This window comes from Rhincodon typus, chromosome 35, assembly GCF_021869965.1.
Source record: "Rhincodon typus isolate 14 chromosome 35, sRhiTyp1.1, whole genome shotgun sequence".
Classification (NCBI taxonomy): Eukaryota; Metazoa; Chordata; class Chondrichthyes; order Orectolobiformes; family Rhincodontidae; genus Rhincodon; species Rhincodon typus.
In genome coordinates, this window is record NC_063366.1 from 8,327,074 (window position 1) to 8,338,956 (window position 11,883).

At 46.8% G+C, this 11,883-nt stretch overlaps 1 protein-coding gene across 1 annotated transcript in view; it reads left to right on the top strand.

Annotated features, from left to right (window-relative positions):
- LOC109922303 (retinoic acid receptor RXR-beta) overlaps positions 1-11,883 on the top strand; it is an 18,178-nt gene that overhangs the window by 3,473 nt on the left and 2,822 nt on the right. Inside the window, exons 2-5 of the mRNA XM_048616498.1 lie at positions 537-666; positions 7,539-7,671; positions 9,107-9,198; positions 11,319-11,424. Coding sequence (XP_048472455.1) covers positions 537-666; positions 7,539-7,671; positions 9,107-9,198; positions 11,319-11,424 — 461 coding nt within the window. The remainder of the gene's footprint in view (positions 1-536; positions 667-7,538; positions 7,672-9,106; positions 9,199-11,318; positions 11,425-11,883) is intronic.

Consider the following 11,883-nt stretch of genomic DNA (forward strand, 5'->3'; position numbering starts at 1 on the left):
GCACACACCTTCTAAGACTGTAGGTTCAGGTCCCCACAGGCCATAAAACCTGGAAGTAGAGAAGGAAATAAAACCATGATAAGCTTGGGGAAGAGGGGAATGTCGGAGTGGAATATAGTGCCATCGTTAGCCATTGATCGGAGTGTGGGCTGGGGTTAACTCCAGATGCAGCACTGCGGGAGTGTGGCACTGTTAGAAGAGGTGCCATCTTTCAGATAGAGGCTGTTGAACTAAGAAGGGGTATGGTGGGTGATAGAAGTTCCCACTCTGTTCACTGCGGTCGCGTCGCTGTTTGTGGGATCTTGCTGTGCGCACCCAGCCCTGCTGTAACCAAGCCTGTGGGTGGGCTGGCAGAGTGCCTCGGGATGTCCTGGGAAGTGTGAAAAGTTCGCGTGTCGCAAAGCACTTTGAGAGGCTGGCTAACCGTTCACTGTCTGTCTCCGACCCTCCTACACCCCCACCCCGATCCCTCCATCCCCCCCCAACACCCCACCCGATCCCTCCTACCCTCCCTACACCCCACCCCGTTCCTGCAGCCCAATGACCCGGTGACCAATATCTGCCAGGCAGCTGACAAGCAGCTCTTCACGCTGGTGGAGTGGGCGAAGCGTATCCCACATTTCTCCGAGCTTCCGCTGGATGACCAGGTCATCCTGCTGAGGGCAGGTAAGGATGGGGAACTTTGGGGAAGCGGGGAGCAGGGAGGAGGGAGGAATGGGGCGGATTGGAGAATGGTGTGCCAGAAACGAGCAAAAGCTCCCCCCCCCCCCCCCCCCCCCCCCCCTTTTCGTTGTCGATGTGAGGTATGAGAAGCATTCCATTCAGAGCAGCTGCAGAGTGTACAAGAGAGAGAGACAGAGAGGGGGAGCCCCATGTGAAAGGTCAGATACTGAGGAGGGGGAAGCATGTAGGCCAGTTCTAGGGCCAGAACCTCCCCCCCCCCCCCACCCACCCACCCACCCACCACCGCCGCCGCCACTTCCTGGTGCACCAAGATCCTGGAAAGAGTTGCTGGTATTTTTTAACCCCGAGTGTTTACAGGCCTGCATTTCTCCCAGTTATCCCTGGGTAACGTAGTTACTCTCTCATCGTCTTAGAGCAGTGTTATACTCCTTATCTGACTGAACAAACCCAATCCCCCACAGAAGCCGAACTTGATAGATCACCTTTTGATCTGTTTTGAACATAGTGAAACATAAACATGGAATGCTTTGGCAATAACAATAAACAAGAGAAATGTTGTGGGAGGGCTAGGGAAGAAGTTGCAGAGGCCCTTGCAGAGATCTTTGCTTCATCCTTAGCTACTAGTGAAGTTCCAGAAGAGTGGAGGGTAGATAATGTTGTTCCATTGTTTAAAAAGGGTAGCGAAGACAAGCCAGGGAACTACAGGCCAGTGAGCCTGACCTCAGTGCTAGGCAATTTATTGGAGAGGATACTGAGGGACAGAATCAACCAACATTTGGATAGTCAAGGTATGGTTAGGGCTAGTCAGCATGGATTTGTGCATGGGAAGTCATGTCTGACAAACCTTTGAATTTTTCAAAGAGGTAACCAAGAGGATAGATGAGGGTAGGGCAGTGGATGTTGTCTATATGGACTTTCGTAAGGCCTTTGACAAGATCCCACACAGCAGGCTAGTCATAAGTTAGGTTGCATGGGATCCAGGAAGAGCTAGCTAATTGGATTCAAAAATGGCTCAATGGGGGGAAGCAAAGGGTGATAACTGAAGGTTGTTTCTCAGACGGAGATCTGTGAGTAGTGGTGTGCCACAGGGGTCGGTGCTGGGACCTTTGTCGTTTGTTATTTACATAAATGATCTGGATGTAAATGTACAAGGCATGATTAGTAAGTTTGCAGATGATACAATATTAGGAGGTATCGTTGATAGCAAGGAAGGTTATCAAAACTTAGAGAGATCTTGATCAGTTGGCGAAATGGTCTGGGGGATTGACAAATACAGTTCAATACAGATAAGTGTGAGGTGCTGTACTTTGGAAATTCAAAGCAGGGTAGCACTTATACAGTTAATGGTAAGGTCTTGAGTGTTGTGGAACAGAAGGACCCAGGAGTACAAGTACATGGTTGAAAGCAGCATCACAGGTAGACAGGGTGATGAAGGTATTTAACCTGCTGGCCTTCATCGGTTGAGGCATTTTGTATAGGAGTTGGACATTATGTTACAGTTGTATAAGTCATTGGTGAGACAGCACTTGGAGTATTGTGTACAGTTTTGGTCACCCTGCTATAGGAAAGACATAGTTAAATCTTCTTTCTATACTTTACAATTTATGAGGATCTTGCCAGTACTAGTAGGCCTGAGTTATAGGGAGAGGTTGGCCATCATTGGACTTTATTCTTTGGAACGTAGGAGAATGAGGAGTGACCATATTGAGGTATATAAAATCATGAGGGACATAGATAGGATGAATACATATAGTCTTTTTCTCAGGGATGGGGAATTGAACACTAGAGGGCATAGATTTAACGTGAGAGGGGAAAGATTTAAGAAAGACCTGAGGGGTAACTTCTTCATGCAGAAAGTGGTGCATATATGGAAGGGGATGCCAGAGAAAGTGATTGAGTCAGGTACAATTTAAAAAACGTTTGGATAGGTACGTGGATGGGAAGGGTTTAGAGGGATGTGGACCAAATGCGGGTAATTGGAGCTAACTGTGTAGGCACCATAGTCAGCATGGACCAGTTTGGGCCAAAGGGCCTGTTTCCATGCTATATTATGACTCTATGACAATATAACTGAGAGCAGATATAGTCCATTCAGGCTGATCCTCTACCTCAATGTCACATTCCCAATTTTTCCCCATACCCCTTGGTGCCTTTAATATCTACAAAAATTATCAGCCTTTTTTTAAATATGTTCAGTGCCTTGGCTTCCATAGCTCACTGTGGTAGAGAATTCCACAGTTTCATTATCCTTTGAGTGAAGAAACATTTCCTCATCTTAGTCCAAAATGGTCAATCCTGTCTGTTGAGACTGTCTCCTCTGATTGTAGACTCCCCAACCAGAGAGAAACATCCTTTCTGGATTTTATATGTCCACAAAATCCCAAGCTATCCACTTATAATGAAAAATCAAAGATTTTTGAACACCCAGTGAAGAAACCTCTGATCCCCAATCGCTCCTTTATAAATTGAAAAGAAACAAACAGCTTTTGCATAGTACCCAAAGCACATCCTTGTACAGAATGCAAAACACTGTTTATACGATACACTTACTGCAGTTCGTGTATCTATCAACTCGACCAGCTGAAGTCGGTTCTGACTTTAACATATAGACTGGAAATGTAGATAGCTTCTTCCTATCACATGCCAACTTAAATGTATTGTGCTCTAAGTGATCTCTTCAGGGTTTTATCCCAGCACTTCTTTCCTACAGTAATACTAAGGTATCTTCACTGTAAGATAACCTGGTTCATTACATATCTTTCCCTTGTCAGGTATATACAGCTATCCATTCTAAGGACTGCACCACTCAGTAAAACGAGAAACTAAAACTAAGCAATAGGTGTTTGCTTTAAGATTAAAGGAAACCAAGTTCAGGAACTCTGTAACAAAGGCTACATTAATTTATCCTGCTGGGTGGTCCAGTAGTGGTGCACAAAATCTATTCGGTCTAAAGCCAGGCCTCAAAACTATTCTCAAAGAAATCACCACGGCCGTGTAAATGTTTACAGGTTAATTATTAACTTCCGATATGCACAAAATCTACCGGTTACAAACTCAAAAACCCAGAAACTCAAACTCTCAGCAAGTAAATTAAAAATAGTGTGTATACATTCCGCAGTTAATATCTCAAGCATCGACAGTCTAGGTCCTTATACCCAGTAGCAATGAAGGAATGATATAGTTCCAAACTGTTGTGCTTTTGAGAGCTCCTAGTGTTCCCATGTGATGTGTTCACAACAGCTTGCAGGGAGCGGCCTTCAACGCAGTTCATGTTTTCCAAGAAAGTGCTTATCAATCCAGGTTTGACTCTGGGCCACTGAAGATGATGTTAATACTGGTAATCGGGAGCATGCTGGAGGAACTGGTTTTAAAGGGGGCATCCTAAAAGAGGGAGGGTGGCAGTGAGGATGAGAAAGGGAATTCCCGAGCTGGGGTTCCCCTGGTGGCTGAAGGAATGCCCAGCAGCGACGGAGCAATCAAAATCTGAAGCAGACTTGGGAAGTGTAGAGATCCGAGGGTTGCGGAGTTCGAGAAGGAGTTGGGTGGGCAGGGAAGGATTTGGAGGATGAGAATTTCAAAATGTTAAGAGGCACTGGTGGGTTTAGTAAGTTTCGATTTTGATTTTAAGCAGTTCGGGGGAGCTCTAGTCAGAGCTGAGAGAGCTTCTGAGGTTGTATGGGGTAGGGTCAGTCCATTTTGTCATGGGCAGCACTGTGTCTCAGGCTAGGTCGCTCTTTCCTCTGTTCCTTGCAATCTCCAGGCTGTTTGTCTCCCTCCAGCTACCTGCTTGCTTCTCCAGTTTTGGCTCAAGGGAACTCTGGGCATTCTAAGCATCTTTTCTTGCCTCGCAGGTGACACTATATAGTGTCATGGACCAGACCAGACCATTCGGCAAATTTTAAAAAGGTCGCCTAGAAGCTAAATTTTTTGTTATTTTTAAAGCATGTGTGAAGTGCCGTGTTCCAGACGTGATGCAACTGGTCAAGCTACTCGAGATTAAACAAAACACAATTTATTTAAACACTATAGTTAAAATACAAACAAAAGAAAGAAGAACTTAAAATAACTTAACTCTGTTACACAATTTGACCGAATATTAGATACAGTAACTATTACTAATTAACTGTTCCAATATAGTTACATCCCATAAACACACCCCTTGACGAATAGGAAAAAACAGAAAAATAGATTTGTCTCACAGGTAACCCAGGAGCAGAGAGAAACCCCAGCTTCTAGCTGTAACTGAGAGGGGGAAAAGATAGCTTGTACTTTTTCGAGCCCACTTGTTAAACCTAAAAACTAAAAACAAAACTAGACAGCCTGGTCTGTGGTGGCTGGTCATCCCTAACCAGGCTGCCTCTACTGTTCCAACTTTTAAAACACCCCAAGGCATCACAAGGTGTTAACTTTCTTTCAGACAGCTTGGTACCTCCTGTTCAACCTCTCTTTCAAAAAAAAGGACAAAATAACCTCTTAAAGCGAAGGCATCGTCACAATAGTGTTTACAGCCCCTGTAGAAAGTGCTTTCTTGAACCGCCCAAGACCGTGTGTGGGAAGCAGACCTGCAACAGTATTTGCCTAATGAATTTCGGGGTACAGACCCAGCTGACTGGAGGTGGTGCCACACTGGGAATGTCACAGGGCTCAGAAATCCAGAAGCTAGCGTTCCAGGAACTTAGGGACAAACTCACCAGAGCATCATTAACTTCATCTCCATAGAATCTGCAATTGAAACCTAGTAATGGAGACTGTTGATCGTTGTCAAATCCCATCTGGTTCACTCATGTCCTTGAGGGAATGAAATCTGCCATCCTTGCCTAGTCTGGCTCCAGACCCGCAGCAATGTGAGTGAGTCTTCACTGTCCTGTCACGGCTGGCCAAACTACTTGGTTCAAGGAGCGATTAGGGATGGGCAACAAATGTTAACCTTGTGGCCAGGCCTAGATTCCTTCAAAGAAAAAAAACGAAGGGAAAAAACGTAATTACCGATAGGCCAAGGAGTGGCAAATGGAGTTTAATTTAGATAAATGTGAGGTGCAACATTTTGGAAAGGAACATTGGGGCAGGGCTTATACACTAAATGGTAGGGACCTGGGGAGTGTTGTGCAACAAAGAGACCTTGGAGTGCAGGATCATAGTTCCTGAAGGTGGCGTCTCGGGTAGACAAGGATAGTAAAGAAGATTTTTCGTATGGTTGCCTTTATTGGTCAGTGCATTGAGTGTGAGATTTGGGAGGTCATGTTGCAGCTGTACAGGACAGTTCTTAGGCCAGTTTTGGAATACTGCGTTCAATTCTGGTCTCCCGGCTATAGGAAGGATGTTGTGAAACTTGAAACGCTTCAGAAAAGATTTGCAAGGATGTTGCGAGGGTTGGAGGGCCTGAGCTATAGGGAGAGGCTGAATAGGCTGGGGCTATTTTCACTGGAGCGTTGGAGGCTGAGGGGTCATTGAGGTTTATAAAATCACAAGGGGCATGGATAGGGTGAATAGCTGAAGTCTTTTCCCCAGAGAATCAAAACTAAAGGGCGTAGGTTTAAGGTGAGAGGGGAAAGATTTAGAAGATACCTAAGGGGCAACATTTTCAAGTAGAGGGTGGTGTGTGTATGGAATAAGCTGCCAGAGGAAGTGGTGGAGGCTGGTACAATTACAACATTTTAAAAGACATCTGATTGGGTATGTGAAAAGGAAGGGTTTAGATTAACTTAGGATATCTGGTCAGCATGGACGAGCTGGACCGAAGGGTCTGTTTCCGTACTGTGTGACTAGATCGTTAATATTGGTGCCTCTTCCAGGGCAATGGAAAGTTTGTTTTACACAGTGACTTGTTACCTTAGCAGCAAGGTTTGCAGGGCGACCGAGCGAACGGGGTGGCTGTTTGTCTGAGCAAATCGGGGCACCGCCTCCCCTTTCCTTATTCATTATGTGGCTGTCGATGGCGAGGGTGGCATTTACTGTCAGTCCCTGATGAAGTGAAGCATCAGAGTGGCTGTGGTAGTGCACCAAGACACGTCAAAACCGTCTTCTTTTTATTTAAAGCTGCGAGAGACATTGGCAATGCCAGCAATTTCTTCTTTCTCTGCTCTCTGGCAGGCAGTGTCTTGCTAAGCCATTTCTGAGGACACTTAAAGGCCACCATGTTGACATGGGTCTGGAGTCACGAGGAGGCGAGAGCAGACAAGGGCAGCACGTTCCTTTCCCCCAGCGGACTTAGTGAACCTGATGGACTTTTGTGAAGATTGATGTTGGTTTTGTGGCCAGGATTACCCAAGATGAACTTCCACATCCAGATTTATACATTGGGTTTCAATTCTATCTGCCATTTTAAAAAAAAAAAATTCATTCACAGGATGAGGCCATCGCTTGCTAGGCCAATATTTATTACCCATCCCTAATTGCCCAGAGGGCAGTTAAGGGCCAACCATGTGGCTGTGGGTCTGGAGTCACATGTAGGCCAGACCAGGTAAAGATGGCAGTTTCCTTCCCTAAAGGGCGTTAGTGAAACAGATGGGTTTTTCTGACAGTCGACGATGGGTTTGTGGTCATCACTAAACTCTTAGTTCCAAATTTTTACTGAGTTTAATTTCCACCATCTGCCGTGGGTTTTGAACGCGGGTCCCAGAGATTTACCTGGCTGTCTAGATTAATGCTAAAACAGTAGGCCGTCATCCCCCATGGTGGGAGTTGAACCCATGACCCGGACCGTTCGCTTGCGCCTCTGGTTTAGTAGCCCAGTGACATTGCCACTGTGTGAGTGAGAGTGAGTGAGTGAGAGACTGTCCCTGTGCCCATCCTCCTGTTCCTCCCACACCCTGCAGTGCCTGCCATTTGCTGACCATGTGCTCCCTCTTGCCCAGGTTGGAATGAGCTCCTGATCGCCTCGTTCTCGCACCGATCGATAACGGTGAGGGATGGGATCCTGCTGGCCACGGGGCTCCACGTGCACCGCAACAGTGCGCACAGTGCTGGTGTTGGAGCCATCTTCGACAGGTAGGTGGGGGGAGTAGCGGGGTACTGTGTGTGTGGGGCACCAGTGGCCTCGCCTTTACAATGTTGGGTGGTGGTGGGGCGAGCACGGGGAAGGTGCAAGCGACTGTTCCGGTTTCTATGGAGGTGAGGCTTAACCGCCCCACCCTTACCACAGCGCAGTGCAGCCTGTTGCCGGTGGGTCAGTAAAACCCAAGTTGGCTGAAGGTACACACTCTCTAAAACCCCCGAGTGGAATTCTCCACGACCTGCCCCTGGATTACTCCCCTCACCGGGAGATTTCAGCTCAATACTGCCTAGTACAAAACTTGCTGATGTTTTGGGTTCGTTCTGCTCCACTCACGTTGGAATTGAATCGTTTCTTTTTATTTTGGGAAGGGAGAGGGATCTTTGCTGACACCCCTGCTGTGCCTGCCCTCAGAACGAAGAGTGTAGTTGGTGCATTCATCTGTTCTGACCCTGTGCTGTCCCTACCCTGGGAGTGTTCATTGGAAACAGTGTAGAGAAAGCCTTACTCTGTATGTAACCCTTACTCTGTGTGTAACCCTGAGCTGTCCTTGTCCTTGGAGTTATTGATGGGGGACAGTGTAGAGGGAGTTTTACTCTATATCTACCCCCATACTGTACCTGTCCTGGGAGTGTTTGATACTTTTTACTTTTAGTTTAAAAGAGTAGAACGTGCTTTAATTTTGGTTCAAAAGAGTAAAGAAAGCTTCACTCTGTATTTATCTCCATGCTATACTTGTCCTGGGAGTTTTTGATGAGGACAGTGTAAAGAGAACTTTACTCTGAAACTAACCCCATGATGTTCCTGTCCTGGGAGTATTTGATGGAAATAGTGTAGAGGATGTTTTAGTCTGTATGCTACACCATGCTGTCCCTGCCCTGGGAGTGTTTGATGGGGAGAGTATAGAGGGATCTTTACTCTCTTATCTAACCCTGTCACTGTCCTGTGAGTGTTCGAAGGAGGACAGTGTAGAGGGAGTTATACTTTCTGTTTACATGCTTTAATTTCAGTTTAAAAGTGTAAAGGAATCTTTATCCCCATACTGTCCTTGATGGGAGAGTGTTTAATGGGGACGGCAGTCTCGAGGGACCTCTGCTTTCTTTTTTAACAAAAAAAGGTAGAGAAATCTTTACTTTCTGCTAAAGAGTTTAAAAGAGTCGAGGAAAACTTTACTGTCTATCTCGCCCTGTACTATCGCTGCCATGTGCAAGCTGAACATTGGAAACTGGCATGAACTGTGGCGGTACATGATTTCTGATTGCTGCGCATGAAGCACTCACTGCACCTGGTGTCAGGCTGGGACTTAGTGTCAGGGATCGGTCACAGTTTGGGGTAAATGGAGCCATGTGCACCAATTTTCATGTCTGTTTAGTATGATCTCTGGCCGTTTACAAGCCTTTTATATATTCCACACCACCGCCTTCCCCTCAGGGTGCTGACTGAGCTGGTCTCCAAGATGAGAGACATGGAGATGGACAAGACGGAGCTCGGTTGCCTGCGAGCGATCATCCTCTTCAACCCTGGTACGTGGAGCCCTCCAAGCCAAGGGCAGGTAGCATTAGTGAATGGAGCAGCACACCATCTGATCATTCTGTGACGCTGGGAGCTCAGATTAGGAGAGAAAAGTCGGGGAAAGTGGGCCTGAGAGGCTGGAGACATGCCTCAACACTGAAAGGCACTTCGCTGTTCTGTCCTGGTGGAGTCTAGTGGACACCAGAGTCTCCTGGTTCTGGCTGTGTTCCCACTCTCAGACTGACTGAGAGTTTGTTATGGAGAAAATGTCACAGGGATGTGTTCTTTTTGGACTGGGTCCCTCTATGTTATGCAGCACAGGAGTGCATTCAGATACTCTTTGACACAAAGGGACATGAGATATTCAGGCAGGTTTAGGGAGAGGTGGTTTGAGAGATTTGGGGGGAGAATTTGAAGCCCCACGCAGCTGGGGATACATGTAGTTGAATAGACTCTACACAGATGCTAAAGGGGAGAAGCTCAGCGAGCTTATAGGATTACAGGCTGGAGGAGATTAGAGAGACAGTGGAGGGAGATTCCAAAGGAAGGACTTGGGGCATGCGTGAGGGTGGGGGGTCTGCACGGGGACAAGACGGTGCGTGGGGATGGGGGAATATTCATGGAACGAGACAGGAACTTTCAAAAGTTGATTGAAGTCGACTGTTCACAGGTAAAAGGACATCTGACAATTGGGAGGCATTCAAGAGTGTTCTGGAATTCTTCTGGAATACTGTGTCCAGTTCTGGTCATCCAGCTATAGCAAGCATATTAAGCCGGAAAGGGTTCAGAAGAGATTTACCAGGATGTTGCTGGATTTGCAAGGTTTGAGGTATAAGGAAAAGCTGGATAGGCTGGGACTTTTTTTCACTGGAGTGCAGAACATTGAGAGGTGACCTGATAGTTTATAAAGTAATGAGAGGTATAGGTAGTTGTCTTTTCCCTAAAATGGGGAATTGCAAGATTAGGGGACACGTTTTTAAGGTGAGAGGAGAAAGATGTAAAAAGACATGAGGCAAATTTTTTACACAGCGGGTGGTTTGAGTGTGGAATGAACTTCCTGATAAAGTGGTGGATGCGGGTACAATTACAATGTTTAAAAGACATTTGGATGGATATATGAATAGGAATGGTTTGGAGGGATATGGGCCAGGAGCAGGCAGGGGGGGAACAGATTAGTTGGGGATTATGTTCAGCATAGACTGGTTGGACCAAAGGCTCTGTTTCCGTACTGCTCTATGAAATGGCCTCACCACGACCAGCTTCCCAAGGGCCTTTAGGGCTGGGCAGTTTACTGGTGGCCAAGCCAGCAGCACCGATATCCCAGAAAGGAGCCAGAGAAGGCCATTTGGCCCTTTGAGGCTGCTGTACCATTCAGTAAGATTACAACTAATCTCCTACCTCAGTGCCACATTCCCATGCACTCTCCTTATCCCGTGATGTCTTTACCATGTAGGAATCTATCGATCTTGGTCTTGAATGTACTCAATGACTGCACTTCCATCTGGGACAGAGAATTCCCAACATTTACCCACTCCTTTATCCAGAGGCTCTGAGGATGCATCCTTCCTGGCATTTATTCTGCTGAGTCCTGTAAGAGTTATTTTCATACTCTTGAGATCTTATTTGTGCATGTACACGCATGTACACAAATACACGTGCACATACACACAAGTCTGTGTGGGATACTGGAGCCAGTTACAATCCCGATTGAATGGGAAAGGCAGGAAGCAGATCAGAGCAATATTAAAAAAAGGAAGCAGGTGTAGGCCATTCAAGCTTGGGCCATGGCTGATCTGATTGTGACCGTATCTCCACTTGATTACACACCCCCACCTATAACCATCAACTCTTCTGTCGTTCAAAAATCTCTCGCGCTCGGCCTTGCATAGAGACAACGGCACAGGCTACCCTGTTCTCTGGGAACAGAATCCCCAGGATTAATGAGTCTCCCAGACAGGATGTTTCCCCTCGTTTCCATTTCCAGTGGGAGGCCGCTGAATTTGTGACCCATGTTCAGGATTTCCCCAGCAAAGCCCCCTGAGAGCCTGCCCAGGGAGATCGATACACGTGGTTGCAGGATCGCGAATTCGCTCGAACTGTTCCTAACCACAACGTCCCTCATGCTCTCCAGATGCCAAGGGGCTGTCAAACCCAGCGGAGGTGGAAATTCTCCGAGAGAAAGTTTACGCTTCACTGGAGTCTTACTGCAAACAGAAATACCCAGAGCAGCTCGGCAGGTGAGATGTGACAAGGTATTGAGGAAGGGGAGAAGAGATGTTGGGGTAGGGGTGGGGTGAAGGGTTATTGAGATTAAGTACCAAGGGAGGAAGGGTTATTGGGGCGGGGGGCAGGTGTTATTTTGGGGCAAGGGTTCATTGATGGGATGGGAAGAGGTTTATGAGGGGGAGGAAGGATATTGAGGAGGGTAAACTGATGCTGATGTAAGGAGTTAAATGGGGTTTGTGTTGGGAGAAGGGATTATTGGAAGGGGATTTATGGAGGGGTGGCAAAGGAGATATTAGTGGGGATTTCAGAGAGTGGTTAAACGCGGCATTAATGGGACTTTGGATGGGGGTAAAGGGAGCATTAATAAAGGTTTGTGGAAGGGGCACCAATGGGGGTTACAGAGCGGGGGCTAAAGGAGGCATTAATGGGGATTACGGGGGGGCTAAAGGACGCATTAATGGGGATTACAG